The 17,338-nt window shown below is 33.6% G+C and overlaps 1 protein-coding gene across 5 annotated transcripts in view; it reads left to right on the forward strand.

Moving 5' to 3' along the window:
* The window catches only part of LOC125777195 (uncharacterized), a 282,927-nt gene extending 279,624 nt beyond the window's left edge, over positions 1-3,303 (forward strand). For all 5 annotated transcript variants that reach the window (XR_007422146.1, XR_007422147.1, XR_007422145.1 and 2 more), the window contains one exon: positions 3,174-3,303. Coding sequence is in view for 2 of the 5 variants with exons in the window: in XM_049451472.1 (XP_049307429.1) it covers positions 3,174-3,195 (22 nt within the window). In the remaining 3 variants the exon portion in view is untranslated. The remainder of the gene's footprint in view (positions 1-3,173) is intronic.
* Positions 3,304-17,338: the final 14,035 nt, after the last annotated feature.

Below are 17,338 nucleotides of genomic sequence, written 5' to 3' on the forward strand. Positions count from 1 at the left end.
CTGATAAAACCCTCTGGTTGTTTCATGAAAACATTTTCTTCAAGTTTGCTGTTCAAATACGCGTTCGATATATCAATATGATGCATGTACAGCTGTTTTTCTGCAGCTATCGCAAAAAGCATGCGTATCGTCTCGTAACGTATAACTGGAGAGAACGTCTCCCAGTAGTTGACACCTAATTGTTGCCCACAGCCTTTTGCAACTAATCTTGATTTAAACTTATCGATATTTCCGCTGGCGTCTCGCTTAATTCGATAAACCCATTTTCCACCAATGGCTTTTTGTCCCTTTGGTAAATCAACTAACAACCATGTATTATTGGCTATAAGAGCATCATATTCCAACTGCATGGATTTTCGCCATTCAACTGCATGTTGACCACTCAATGCTTCCGTTGGACTTTGAGGCGTTTCCTCATCTTCCGTATAGTTTACATTTAAAAGTTGAAACTGCTTCTTTGGCCTGCCTGGTTGACCTGTTCGAATATGTTTTGGTCTACCACGCCCACGTTTTGGTAACTCACCTTGTTCTGAACTTGTTGCGCTCTGCTTTGCTTCAGAATCACTTGCTGTGGCAAACTCATCCTCCTCATCGTCGAAGTCGCTTCTCATTTCACGCTCGCCTACATTTTCAGTTGCTGACTGCTCGTTTTCTGGAGACTTAAGACGAATGATGTTTGTCGCGAAATCACTATTGCATTGTGATGAACTATTTTCTGAAGTGATGCTCATATTAAACTCGCCTTCAATGAATTTAACGTCGCGCCTTGCTACTATAATACGCCGCTGTTGATCATATAAACGATATGCTTTTGCTGTATTGGAGTAACCCACAAAAATATACTCCTTGCCTTTCGCATCGAATTTGCCTTTGTTTTGTCTAGTGCAAATGCACGTGATCCGAAAATACGAAGATGCTTTACTGATGGTTTACGCTGCTTCCACACCTCAAATGGAGTACGAGAATTCAATACCTTTGTTGGGCATCTATTTCGTAAATACACTGCGGTTTGTACCGCTTCAGCCCACAAAAATTGACCAAGATTTGCGTGAATTAATAAGCTTTTGGCCATTTCGACTATGGTTCGGTTAGCTCGCTCCGCAACACCATTTTGCTGGGGTGTATACGGGACGGTCAACTCCCTCTTTATACCACAACTTTTCAAAAAATTATCGAATTCACTGTTTATATATTCTTTGCCATTATCACTTCGTATGGCTTTTATCTTACAGTCCATTTGGCATTCAACATAACTTTTAAAATTTCTAAATTTTTCAAAAACTTCACTTTTGGCCTTCATAAAGTATACAAATGTCTTTCTAGAAAAATCGTCTATAAATGTAACAAAAAATCGATTACCACCTAGCGATTTAACATTCATAGGCCCACACACATCTGTATGCACAAGTTCAAGTACTTTCTTCGTTGAACGCTCAGTCTTTTGTACAAACGGTAATGCACAAATTTTCGCTTTATTGCACGTATCGCAATTCACTTGTTTTGGTATACCCTTTAATTTCATACCATGGACTAACTCTTTTTCACTGAGTTCACGTAAATTTTTAAAATTCAAGTGTCCGTATCTGTTGTGCCACATTGTAACTTGCGAGTTAGTTAACATATTCACAACACCAACAACTTTTTTTTTTCAATATATAAATATAAGTCATTTATTCGTTTTGCTTTTAACACTAATTGTTTTTCTTTATTTTTCACTAAAGCCGTTTCTTTTTCGAACATAGTGTAATTTCCGAACTGCGCTGCTTTACTCACTGACACAAAATTCATGCGTAGCGCTGGTACATATAAAACGTTTTGTAGTTCTATTTTGCCTTTTTCACTTTGCAATAACACATGACTCAACATATTGATCAGCTGCTAACATTATTTTTGCTTCTTTCTTTTTAAACGAAATAAACAAACTTTTATTACAACACATATGAGAGGTAGCGCCACTGTCGATGCACCAAATATTTTTCTTCTGCTTTTCATCAATGCTTCCAAGAATTAAGCAGTTTGATGTTTCTTCATATTCACTTTGATTATTGCTTACTTTGTTTAAACTTCGGCATTCACTTGCCCGATGACCCGATCGTTGACAATTGAAGCATTTTCCCTTAAATTTGAATTTCTTTTGCTTCTTCACTTCTTTCGTCGCATCGCTTTGCCAATCGTGTGTTCTAACGCTGCTTAGTTGCTTTTGCGCTGCATGTGTGCTTTTGTTTGCGCACGCATACACTGCTTGCATGTCCTCTCTTTCATTTCGTTCTTGCCTACGCGTACCTTCTTCTAGAATTTTGGCAATTCGTCGCGCGTCTCAATTGCTACAACAAAAGTTTCCCACGAGCTAGGAAGACTTGACAACAACATTATGGCTTTCAAATCGTCCGCTATTTGTATGTTCAATTCCGTTAGTTTGTCGACCGTTTCGACGAACAACTGTAGATATTGAATCACGCTATCATATTGCTGCATATTCAAACGCAACAATTTTTGATATAACTGCACTTTTCTAATTGGTCCAACTGGCATATGAATTTGCTTCAATTTCTGCCATGCTTCTGATGCCGTTTTGCATGATTTTATATGCAATAACTGCGTCGGTTTCACATTAAGGAACAAGCATGCCAACGCTTTTTGGTCTGCTGTATTCCATTTTTGCACTTCTTGAGGCGTTGCCTCCTCTGGTTTTTCATCACTAATCACGTACCACAAATCTGTGGTAATTAGCACACTGCGCACAGATACCGACCAGACGTCGTAATTGTCTTCTGCAAGTTTTTCTATTTGCAGAGACAAACTCATTTTAAAAACTTATTTAAAAACCGCGCACACACGAAATTGAACTTTAGTTAATATTTCACTTGAGTTAGTATTTCTCTTTACATAACTCGCAACTGTCCCGCTATAACAAATGGTGCCCTATGCGTTTTGTCCTGGGCCCATAACCATTGTTGGCAGGTAACCACTGTAGTAGAGAACCACTGTTATAAGGAAACGCAGTGTTGATGGTTCAAAGGTTTAATAAGAACTGAACTGAATTGAACGTACAATGTAATAAGTAACTTACAATTACAGTTATGACGCTATGATACAGATAATGTCATTTAGAAGGTTGCCATATTAATGATATTAAGATTACAGTGATGATATTAAGATTACAACTTCAACAGAAATCATTTGGACCATTGGTAAAATTCAAATCTATTGCGTGCAGCAACCAAATAATGGAGTATGTTTTAAATTATTAAAGTTAAATAGTGTATATTTAATTCAAATATTTGTTATAGATTGTGCATTTTATTTTGATTTTATTATTAAATAAAGAGAAATAATAAAAAACTGAGTTTTATTTAAAAGAATTTAATGTGCTAGAAGTAACAAATGGGTAACAGATAATCTTGTTACTGCTTGTTCTTCCTAACATGCTTATATGTTAAAGGTAACAAACTGATAACCAAAATAATACCACTAACAGATATTCGGGTAACAAATACTTTTTGTTATCCATAACACATGGGTAAGCTAAGCGCTAACAAAATAATTTGTTACCCGTAACATACTGTGAAGAGATTTGCTAACAAATGTGTGTATTCTGTTAGAACAAGGCAGCATGCGATATTTGCCATTGGTTAGAGCGAGATAACCATTGAACATCAAATAGCTATGTGTTACTTTTTTCCCACTCTCTGAACAAAAGTAACAAATATTTTAACGAATGCAAAAGTGAACAATAACAATTCGCTTACACGTTTGCTAACAGCTACCCGTCTTGCAGGGTTATATATTACGATCGCAACTAAGTCGACGTTCAAACGGAGACCTTTTGTTGTTGTTGTTGTTGTACTGGCAGATTCTGCCGATTTGACAGTGTTTGGCCGAATAAAAGTCCGGGTCCCTTCCAATTACGTAGACCCGACTGTCGTGGGAAGGACGGAACTTTTTGTCGTTATTGGCGGCAAATTCTCTTTTGGTTCCTGTAACTCGAGTCAACTTTTTCCGCCTTTCTTTTCACTACATTTTCGCAAATGTTGGAGCGGTTCGGCTACTTGAAACTTAGAGCTCATTTGTATGTTGGTATGATCCGCTTTAATATTTTAAAAATACAGTGGACCTTCTAAAAACAGAAATAAATAACAAATATATTGAACAAGAATCTAAAACACAATTTATTAAAGGATTAAAAAATAAAAATTTGGCAACAGCCTTAGCATCTAATCAATATCAAAGCTTAATGCGAACATATACAAGTGCTAAGCAAATCGAAATACGATTACAACAAACTAGTCAAAATAAAAACCTAAGACGACCTATCGAAATCCAAAAACAAAATTTGAATAACTTTTGGCAAAGACCAACTAATCTGCATAGGATAATACCACAAAAGACAAACCCTTTTAATTTTAATCCACCACAATGGCAAAATAATAATTTAAACCAATGGTCAAGAAGCCAATATAATCAACCTAACCATCGCAATAACAACTTCAGGCAAAATCAATTCCAACCAACGCAACAAACGAGGAACAATTACAATTATGCACAACCTCAAAGAGTATTTAATACATACCAACCTCCACAAGAACGCATGGATGTTGACGAACCTCAAAGAAACAGTGGGTACAAACGAAATCACTCTAACAGAAACATCATTCCGCAAAAGATACAAAGGATCAACACACACCAACAACCTGAACCTCAGCAGGAACAAACCTTCAGACACATGGAAGAAGCTGACGATAGATCGAGTCCTTTTTTAGGCTATTCCATCATGAATAGTAAAAAAATAATACATCTGTTAAGCCATGATTTACCATTTTTTGAACTAGAAGATATTAAAGATTTTGAGATGATAATTTTTTTGTGTATAGAAAAAATTAAAAGCAGAAATAGATTTCACGTCACTACAATTAAAATATAAAAAATAAAAACAAAAATCAAAAAATAAATTACACAAATGACAATAAAGATTATGACGAGGTGATTAGAGATAATTAGGAGAAATAATAAAACAGAAAAGTTACCATTTACCACAACGATAGAAGCAACCATTAGGACAGATAGTAATGTACCTGTTTGGGCGAAACAATACCAATATGCGTATGCAGATAACGATTTCGTCAATTCAGAAATAAAAAAAATATTAAAAAATAATATAATACAATCTAGTAGAAGTCCTTATAACTCACCAGTTTGAACAGTACCAAAAAAGGGTATAGATGAAAACGGAAATCTCAAGAAAAGATTAGTGATAGATTTTCAAAAATCAAATTCAAAAACTATAACAGATAGATATCCTATAGCGGATATAAACATGACAATACAAGCGTTAGGTAAAGCTAAATATTTTTCCACGATAGATCTAGAAGCAGGATTTCGCCAAATTATGATAAAAGAAGAAGATAGGGATAAAACAGCATTTTCCATAAATGGAGCAAAATATGAATTCATACGAATGCTCTTCGGATTAAGAAATGCACCCTCAATATTTCAAAGATGATTTGATGATATTCTGCAAGAATATATAAATAAATTTGCGTTTGCATTTATCGACGACGTGTTAATATATTCTTCGACACCTGAAGAACATATTAACCATATCCAAATAATAGTAAGCGCATTACATAAAGCAAATATGAAAATCTCTGATGAAAAATCACACTTCTTTAAAAATCACGTCGAATATTTAGGACATATAATAACACATAATAGGATAACAGTAGATCCAAAGAAAGTAGAAACACTAGACAAGTATCCAATACTTCAAACCCTGAAAGAATTAAGGTCATTTTTAGGTATGGCGGGATATTATAGGAAATTTATACAAGGATATAGCAGAATAACAGAACCACTAACCATACATCTACAAGGAGAAAATGGTACAGGGTAGGCCATTTAAAGTTGACCCATCTGGCAACGCTGTAACTTTTAACAGCGCTGACAAATCGGCTAATGTCATACCGCGTTAGAAGCGTCATTCGAAGACAATTTATACCATGGAACAGTACACTCCAAAAGAACGCGCTGAAATTGTTCAGCTTTATATTCAAAATAACTTTTCAATTGTGTTAACTCAACGTGCGTTTCGCAAAAAAAATAAAGTGAAAAGTGCTCCAGTTAAGAACACAATTAAGTCTTTATACGCAAAATTTGTGAACACCGGTAATCTCAGTAATGCCAGTCATGCATCCAGACAACGCACAAGACGTTCTGATGAAAATATCGAAGCTGTACGAGCCAGTATTGAGGAGACTCCATCGACATCGAGTTATCGCCGCTCTCAGGAATTAGACATCTCTCGCACCACTCTCCGACGCATAATTCATAAAGATTTGAAGATGTTTCCATATAAAATTCAAATGGCACAAAAACTAAACCCAGCTGATTATCCGCGACGCCTTAATTTTGGCAAATGGGCCATCGAAATGGCTGAAAAAAATTGATATCGAAAAATGGTGATGTTGACTGGCCACCGAGATCACCAGATTTGACGCCACCAGACTTTTATTTGTGGGGTTATTTGAAATCCAAGGTATATGCTAATAAGCCAAAGACCTTAGCTCAACTGAAAGCCAACATTCGACGTGAAACAGCCGCCATATCATCCGAAACATTGGCCAAAGTCATGGAAAATGTCGAAAAAAGAGTGCATTTAGCTGTCAAAGCTAAAGGTGCCCATTTACGCGATCTAATTTTTAAATATTAGCTGAAACAAATCCCCTTGGACCAAAATAAATTATTTTTGAAATGAACAAAAAACATTGTTTTCTTTTGTTCTTTTTTTTTAGAAACAAATGGGTCAACTTTAAATGGCCTACCCTGTATAACAAGTAAAACTATGTCAGCTAAGAAATAAATTAAATTAGATAAAGAAGCTATAAAAGCTATACAAATAATTAAAACAAAATTAAAAGAAAAAGTTGAACAATTTCAACCAGATTTCTCAAAACCTTTTGACATAACTATAGATGCGAGTAATTCCGCCATAGGAGGAGTTTTATCACAAGAAAAGAAACCTATATTTTTTATATCAAGAAGATTAACAAAAACAGAAGAAAATTATTATACAACGGAAAAAGAATTATTAGCAATAGTATGGGCTGTAGGAAAATTTATGACTTATATTTACGGTATAGCAGATTTACCTATACACACTGATCACCAGGCATTAATATTTTCTATTTCGGACAAAAACCCAAATATAAAATAAAAAAGATGCACAAATTTTTTACAAGAATCTGGAGCAAAAATAGTATACAAACCAGGAAATAAAAACGTAGTAGCAGATGCATTATCACTTCAACAATAGAATCGATGCACTCGACATGTAGTTCACCAAACGAAAACTATACATACGCAAAACAAACGATAAATTCATTTAAGAATCAAATCATATTAAATAAAACTAAACGAAATAAAAAAGAAACACAAACGACTTTTCCAAAGTATCACAGACAAATTATTGAATATCAAAACATTGACTATCTAACAAAAACCTTAAAAGAAATTTTTACACCAAATTTCAATAACGCCATTATAATTTATGAACAAGAACTATTCACTATAAAATCAGTACTAAGTAATCATTTTCTAAACTACAAGTCTTTATAACACAAAGTCTAGTCGAAGACATAACAGACAAAAACAAGCAATTGGAAATTATAACAAATACACATAACCGAGCGCATAGAAATGAGAAAAATAACGCGATTGAAATTAGACAACAATATTTTTGGCCCGATATGGCGAAACAAATCAAAAACTTTGCACGAAACTGTTCAAATTGTTATGAACAAAAATACGAACGTAGACCAACAAAACAACTGACAACAAACAAACAAAACCAGCAACAAATCTACCAGGAGAATCTATAAGTATGGATATATTCCACATAGGGAATAGAACATATATAACTAGTATGTGTAGGTACTCAAAATATTTATTAATGAGAGAAATAGCAGATAAAGTCAACACGGTAGACAAACTAGAAGAAATTCTCACACTTACATACCCATATTGTAGAAACCGACAAGCCGCGATAATGAGAGTATATTCACATCGATTACTTGTATGTCACTATACCGACGACTACATATAACACATAATCGTACGCCAACAGCTCATTCGACATCAAACGGTTCAGTTAAACGCTTACATAACTCACTGATAGAAATCGCAGGAACATTAGCTAAACAAAATAACACCGATCCAGTTACGGAAATATTTAACGCAGCATACGAGTATAATAGGACAATACATTCGGTGACAAAACAAAAACCAGTGGAAGTATTTTTCAATAGGAAGAATTATCCAGAAATAAAACAAATGATTGAAAAAAACAAAGACAAAGTTTTAGAATCTCATAATAAAAAAAGAACACAAAAAGTTTATGACCCAAAACAAATAATTTACGCACTGTCAAAACGACGTACAAAAACGGAACAAAAATATTTAAAATACATAGTTATAGGAAACCGTGAGGACATAGTTTTAGTAGAGAGAGGAGGAAGACAACATGTCTTACATAAAGATAACATTCGTACTACTCCTATTGAATTTAGTAATAAATCCAAAAGCATACAAAGTGAGCAATCTAAAAAAAAAAAAATTATCTTCACCGAAACTGACGACACATATCTATATGAAGATACCGAATATTTATACCATTTATTTCATTTAACGACAATAATGGAAAAATATAAATAGATAGAATATAGATCATTTGGCAGGACACAACAGGATATCATAAACGAGAATAGAACGAGAATTTAATTGAACGAACTATTTCACACTCAATACAAAAGAGATCAATAAACATTTTAGGGACTATAATAAAATTTATAACTGGGACTCCAGATCCCAACGATCTTATTGAAATAAAAACACATTTAAATGAAATAATAGAAAATAAAAGAGTCATTAACTCACACTTTGAACAATTAGTCTCAAAGGTTGATCCTCAATCAATCTCAACAAGCCTGGTCATATCAGAAACTCTAAAGGAATTAGAAACCCTATTCGAAACTATAAATTCTGTAAGGACAGGAAACTACTTGTCTAAATCTTTAAATTTAAATGATATAAAACAAATAATAAAAAACGAAAAATTAGATATTCCTGTTTTAAATGTAATGGAATACTTCACAATAAATGTAATTAGAGGATACAAATGTAATCATTTATAAATATCCTTTAATAACACAAAAATGTAAATTATTTAAAATAACACATCTATCATACTACACATCACATCATGCTATCTACATGGCAAATATATATTAGACAAATATATAGCTCAATGTAATATAAATAATTATTCAAGAGTAAAAGAATGTAAACAATCACTAAATAATTTTATATGTAAAACCAACAAGGATAATAAATGTATTTCGAAATTAGTGCTAAAAGAAAAAGCAAATTGTGAAACTATTGAAGAAACAAATGCAAATATCACAACATTAGATTATGGTAATATAATATTAGAAAATATGAAATTAATAACGAAACTATCTCAGGAGTAAACTTGATCCAGTTTAATGACACCATTAAAATAAATGGACGAAAGTACACAAACATACAGCATACAATAAAGCAGATAATCCAACATGAAGGCACTATAAAAATTGATGAAGTAATCAACAATGAAGAAACTAAGTTTACGAATATCCGGAAGTTACATAGACTACTCATTCCAATTGAGGATCACCAGATCCAAACTTTATGCTACACAATCACAACCTTTGGAATTATAATCCTGATAATTTGGACACTACTCAAATTAATCAAACTACAAGTTACTCAAGAAAGAAAGAAACTACACGAACTTCAACAACTCACAGCCACCTTTACATTATAAAAATGAGGGCATTTTATTTTTTTTTATAAGAGAGAGGAGAGTCAGTACCAGTATCAACGACACTTATACACAAGTATATGAGAAAAGCTGATAAAGCCAGATCTGTCCTAATCAAATAAACAAGAGTATCAAACACAAGACTTTGAACTCATATGCCGCACGATAAGCACTTGTTTACAGCAAATAATACAATTAGACTTTAAACCTAAGCCACAAAACATGAATATGTTATCAACTTAACGAATAATATATAACCCATAGGATAATACGAAAACATGTTCATTTAAGTATGTGAATTTCTAGAATAAAGATCTTATCCTGCAAAAGTAAATACATATTTTTTTTTAACCATTCATAAGTATATGAATTAACTCACTGCTCTATATGTACATACATACTCGTACATTTGTTTCTATGATATTCTCAGCCAAATAATGCATTCACAAACATATGTACATATATACTTATATGCGTAGAAATATAAATATGAAATGCAAAATAACGTAACAACATTTTCAGAAAATTACAGTGGCATGAATGAAACACGAAATAAAATGGAACATGAGTGAAAAAAAAATTTAATGGTTAAAACTGGTTTATATCTGAGGGCAGAACCTGAAAATGTTGTTTATGAATGCAATTTGGCTAAGTGAATCATAATCTATAATACTATGTTCAGACCGAAAATTTCAAAGATTAGATTACATTTAAGCATTTCATAATCCAACAGTGTTCTCACTGCCGTTAGAAAGATCAAAAAACAGCTGTTATTGTCATTCATGAATTCACATCGCTTAATATTTATCAAAAGAAAAGATTGGCATATGGTATTTTGAAATAAAAGCCGTCTTTTTTTAATATTTTCCATATAATAGAAATAATGGATGCATTTTTTCATTTGCTTGGTCGATTTTCAGGTGAAATTAGATTCATTGCTTTAAAAAAAATTTGTTTGTTTACATTTTTTTCCCTTTGTAGTGTCTAAGTCAGCTGTGATAATGTAACAGTTTTCCAGTGCTGACTAGTATTTTTCCAGTGCTGACAAGTAGATTGCGCAAAATCAGAGTCGCACGGACAGATTTAGCGTGGATCAGTTTCAAATCATTTCAATGAAGTGATTTGGAACTGTCATTTTTGTATGGCGAAATCTTGATAAATTTTTAAGATTAGTGTGATAATCCATTCAACGGCCGAAATCGTGTGATTAAGTGTCGGTCTGAACATAGTATAAGACACAGAAGTTCGAATTTTTTGATGTTATTTTGCATTTCAGGTGACGAAATATTGTTCAAACAACAACAATAGTCTCAAATAGCATCAGAAACATCACAACTCAATATGGCAGCCAAATAGACAATGCTCAAATGTAGCAAATCTTACAATAAAAGCATTTTCATTCATGACCGAAAGAGCACTTTCAATAGGCAGAGTTCATAAAAGCACACTTCATCACATCGCCCCGAGCATGCTTTTGTCGAAAAGCGTCTCTTTTAAGAAAACTTTTGAGGCCTAAAGCAAATAAATATACATATAAAATTTATTAAATCTGTATTAATTAAATCTTCAGGGAATAATATACACCTTACTTTACTATACACATATTTAAAAATGTTTTATTGAAATCTTCATGAAATAGGCCAATTTCAACATACATAAATGTCCTTTGATACCAAATATATACAGATTAGCTATAAATAATATGCAGAGTCGTTTGCGCATTGTAAATAAACGAATATTTAAGCCTAAATTTCTTAACATTGGAATTAGCATTATTTTGCTAATTTAAGGTAGGTACCCAGCACTTAAGTAATTGCTCAAGAAAAAACACATTAAGGCGATTCTCTTGCTCTTGCAAGATTGAAGATTGCAAAAATCGATTCGGTCACTTTATTGTAAATGATTATTGTGCATGGCTATTGTGCATTTGCGCACCTTCTGCATTTATTCTAAACAAAAAAACTGTAACAAATTTTTATAATTTAAATTAAAATTATAAAATCTATTTAAAATTTACCTTCTTGAGCAATTTAACGTCAAAATATGTATTTAAGTAAAATGACAGGTAGCATAGGGTTGCAATTATTTTTTTAAGTGCCATTGCACGAGAATAAACATGGGTTTTGGTCTGACATATTTTACAGCCATTGCAAATAATTTTCTGCATGTGTTTGTTGTTGTGCCGCTGCACCAAACGGAAATATCTGCAATTCGTGCACCGCGCAAGGGTTTTGCAAGAGCAAGAGAATACCCCTATTATTTCTTCAAGTAAATTTGACAGCTGGTTACGCATTGTGAATGATCCACATTAGAAGAGCAAGAGAGAATAAACAAAGAAAATAAACTTTGTGTGTATAAATATTTTCATTGCATTTTAAGAAATGTTGTTGATTATTGGTAAGTTTTAAAAGACATGTAAAATGAATTATACTTCATAATAATGATTTTAACTCATTTATGACGAATTTGTAGATTACTAATTGTTTCTCCGCAAAACCATGATTGCCAAATACGCATTTTATTGCGTATTAACAATTCTTCTTCTTCTTAACTGGCGTAGACACCGCTTACGCGATTGTAGCCGAGTCAACAACAGCGCGCTAGTCGTTTCTTATCTTCGTACGTGGCGCCAATAGGATATTCCAAGCGAAGCCAGGTCCTTCTCCACGTGGTCCTTCCTCTTCCTCTGCTTCTCCCGGCGGCTACTGCGTCGAATACTTTCAGAGCTGGAGTGTTTTCATCCATCCGGACAACATGACCTAGCCAGCGTGGCTGCTGTCTTTTAATTCGCTGAACTATATCAATGTCGTCGTATATCTCGTACAGCTTATCGTTCCATCGAATACGATATTCGCCGTGGCCAACGCGCAAAGGACCATAAATCTTTCGCAGAACTTTTCTCTCGAAAACTCGCTACGTCGACTCATCGGTTGTTGTCATGTCCAAGCCTCTGCACCATATAGCAGGACGGGAATTACGAGCGACTTATAGAGTTTAGCTTTTGTTTGTCGAGAGAGGACTTTACTTTTCAATCGCCTGCTCAGTCCGAAGTAGCACCTGTTGGCAAGAGTAATCCTGCGTTGGATTTCAGGCTGACATTGTTGAAGGTGTTAATGCTGGTTCCTAAATAGACGAAATTATCTACAACTTCAAAGTTATGACTGTCAACAGTGACGTGAGAGCCAAGTCGCGAGTGCGACGACTGTTTGTTTGATGACAGGAGATATTTCGTCCTGCCCTCGTTCACTGCCAGACCCATTTGCATTGCTTCCTTGTTCAGTCTGGAGAAAGCAGAACTAACGGCGCGGGTGTTGAGGATGAGATGATATCAATATCATCGGCATACGCCAGCAGCTGTACACTCTTATAAAAGATTGTACCTGCTCGATTAAGTTCTGCAGCTCGAATAATTTTCTCCAGCAGCAGATTGAAGAAGTCGCACGATAGGGAGTCGCCTTGTCTGAAACCTCGTTTGGTATCGAACGGCTCGGAGAGGTCCTTCCCGATCCTGACGGAGCTTTTGGTATTGCTCAACGTTAGTTTACACAGCCGTATTAGTTTTGCGGGGATACCAAAGTCAGACATCGCGGCGGTATTAACAATTAGTACAAAATTTTTAGAGCTGCATACTAGCACAAGAAAATTCAGCTCAGGAATTTTTCTTACCATTTCTTAAGCGTTGTTTATTTGAAATTTTTACATTTGTTGAGAGCTGGATCCTATGCTTTAACATATTAATATTTCGATAACCTTGAAAACGATAGCTTCTTTTTTGTTACCAATGCTTTGTCCCATTCAATCGAAAATCGCACAAATTGTAACAGTGTTGGTGAACAGCTGGAAATGTTTCAAAGCGTTTGTGCAATCTGTTACCTCTGCATTGCAGGGTATTGCCACGAACAATCATATTAATTGATATAATTATCATTTTGCGTATTTTTATGAATATCAAAATGCGAATAAGAGTTATTTTTTAAATATTTCTTATGTCTGATAATATAAAATAGCTTCATATAAACATATGTATGTATATAAGCCATATATGTATATGACCTACCAATGTAACATCCTAAAAAACTTAATATACTTGCACAATATTTCAATAAGATTATATGTAAATCACATTGTTTAAATGAGTTAAGCCTCCCCACTCTATCCGGAAAAACTGGCGCACCCTAGCACAACCCAACACATCATTACCAATACACCACACCGGGGACACATTAGATCTCACCACAGCAGATGTCAACTATCAAAAGATTGGATCATCGCTGTTTTTTTCCACATTCGTTTATACATTCGCTTCGATACTGCGCCACACGTCAACATTCCCATTTTCAACACCAATACCGCGCGCTGCAATTAGCATTGTGAACCCCATGATTTAATACTTGGAAATTAAATTTTTAAAACATTTAACATATAAATTAACTTTAGAATAACATTGCACAAAGTTAAAGATTATACCAATAAACTACATTTTTATTATAAACTTGAATAACGCGGATATTTTTATTAAGTGTGTTATGCTCATCTAAACTATCTCAACGTATGTATACTTATATTTATATGGGCATAGTCCTTACAAAAGTGGTTACAATTTAAATATGGTCCTTCGAGCTATAGTGACAGGCACTGTGGATTAAAAAAACTAATAATAATAAATAAAAGCAACTAATTTTTCAAGCACATATGTATGTATACATATAAGAACATACAAAAAATATTAAAAATTGTGCGCGGAAAGTGGTTCGCAGTGGTAAAATAAATGTATGTACACCCACATAAGTATATACAAACAAATAACAACATAAAAGTGTCCAGTGCAAAAAAAAAAAAATAGTGCAGTGACCCAACCATAACAAAAATATACAAAACAGTCAACAGGTACAACAAAAAACAAACAGACATACGGGCGCGAAACCATAAAACAAAATATAAATATAAAGAAATATTAATAGAAAACAAAAACAAATATTCGGGCGCGAACAGAAATATCAACTAAATATAAAGCAATAAAAACTACAAAGCAATTTTCGAAGCCAGCAGATTGGAAGGAACTGGGTGGAAATAAGGAATGAGGAATTGATGACAAAAGGGGCATATACATACATACATACATGTACATGCGTTAACCAAAAATCAGAGTGAGCGCATTAATTTCACTTCTAAAACTTATGCACATACATACATATCTATATTTTAAGTTACGGGTTTTCTGCTTAAAACCTACCGAAAAATCAGTATCCAAACTGATTTAATCGCGGCTGTATTATACATACGTAAATTCAAAATTACCGCAGTTTTATCAAGTACGTATGTACACTATAAATATGTACATGTTCAATGTCATTGCATATCTTAATATATAAAAATCACGTGTCACGTTGTTTGTTTGCGATGGACTCCTAAACTACTGAACCGATTTTAATGAAATTTTTAACACTGTGTGCAGTTTGGTCCAACTTGAAAGATAGGATAGTTTATAACTCTCCTTATAGTCGCATTATTTATTTATTGCAAATTATTTGTTTATTATTAGCAAAGAGCTATCCACCAGTTGGTGGCGCTAACAGCGGTATTGAGTGCGGTATGTTACAGTAGATGGCGCTACAAACATTAAAAACATTAAATGAAAATGCGTTGTTTGAAGTTTATATTATTTGTGGTAAAGTTATACGAGTCTATGACTTCCAAAAAAAATAAAAATTGGGCGGGGCGAAGTTCGCCGGGTCAGCTAGTACACATATAAATATATCCCTAAATACATGTACTATATCTACTTATCTTTTTGAATTCAAAACAGGTCTAAAACAAGCAATACCCCTTTTGTTTAACCAGAACAATAAGCAGGATTGCATAAATCAAAATATTAGCTAAAATATAAAAAGAGAAACAGAAAACATACATATGTGCAAAATTTCGTACATTTGTATATATGATATATACCAAATATATTAAGAAAGTGCATACGGGAGCATACCTGCAGGTTAACAATTCCGTTTCGCGCTCTCCTTCTATTGCAAAAATATAGAAGCGTGCCTTACATACGGCATACAATCTGCCACTCTCGATGTACCCTACGTTGGGTAATATTAAACTATTAAATTTTAAGTAGTTAAACAACAATTATTAATGTGAAAAATATATATGTATTCAAGCTAACGTACATATACATACTATATGTCCATATAAGTTAATAAAATACTTTTTATTTTTTTATTTTAAAAAGAATTTTATTTTATAATATAATTTTTTCCGTTTATTTATTATTATTTGTTGGGAAGACTATGTCTTCTTAATCCAACCTCTTTTCTTAAGTATTATTATTTGTTGGGAAGACTATGTCTTCTTAATCCAACTTCTTTTCTTAACTATGCTTATTGACTACCACTTAACTACTGAATTCAAAACTTATGTTAAAAATTAGTAAAGTGTGTGAGCAGCGATCATCACATGCATTGCAACGTGACCGTACATTCAATGCAGGCGCTATGTCAGCACTTTTGGGTCGCGCGTGCAACGATCGGAAATGGATTAAACAAAATTTGGGACGTAAACAGGAAATGATAGTCAGCGAAAGTGTAGCAAAAATATGCTTATACGTTTCGTAATAATTATTGAGAAATGTAAATATGTATGTTTGGTGTTAACTCCTCCCTTCTTAATTTGATTGTCTTGTATTATTCAATCTTGGTGGTTTGCTAGGAGCTTCTAATTCTATTGGCTTGGGAATATCAATATAAGATGGTAATTTTATTTCCGTATGGGGCTCTACACTAGTGCGTGGAATTTGAGATTCCCAAACAATAATTTCTTTAGTATTTCTGAAGAAAAATTTCAAACATGCAATGGAAACGATGATTAGACTAAGAATAACAGAAATTGACCATCCTCCGATTTTCAGATGTTTTTGAATGGTTGAAATAACCTCCGTATTATTTATCTGCAATTCATTGAGAGCTTCGAGTGATAGTAAGTTAATGCGGTCACTTTCAAAAGGAGTAGGCTGCATTAATGCAGGAATCATTTGTAGAGGTGAGGCCTCTATGTTACTAAAAATTCTATTGTTAGCTTTAATAGTGCTATTATGAAATTTAATTTTTAACGATTCTATTAGATTTTTCGTTCATTTTAGGAAAGTAGTAATTCTGTTTTATTTGCTCTATATTTTCTTTAGAGTTTCGGTGGGCTCTTCTGTGCTCATTGATTAAGATTTCTTCTTGTTCTACGGCGTTAGTTATTTCTTTAACCTGTGACTGTGTGAATCTTATTTTATAGTTTCTGAAATGGTCGGGATATAAATCCTGAATTATTCCCATGATTGGTTCAGTGGTAAATAAGCCATTGATGACGCTAGGATTAAGATATTTTTTTAATGTTGAAATTAGAAGGTCCTTGGTGTAGTGGGGTTTTTGTATTATGTGTCTATGATAGGTTGGAAATGGAATCTCAAACTTGTAGTTGTCTTTTTTACCTATTATA

Source organism: Bactrocera dorsalis, chromosome 3 (assembly GCF_023373825.1).
Source record: "Bactrocera dorsalis isolate Fly_Bdor chromosome 3, ASM2337382v1, whole genome shotgun sequence".
Taxonomy (NCBI): Eukaryota; Metazoa; Arthropoda; class Insecta; order Diptera; family Tephritidae; genus Bactrocera; species Bactrocera dorsalis.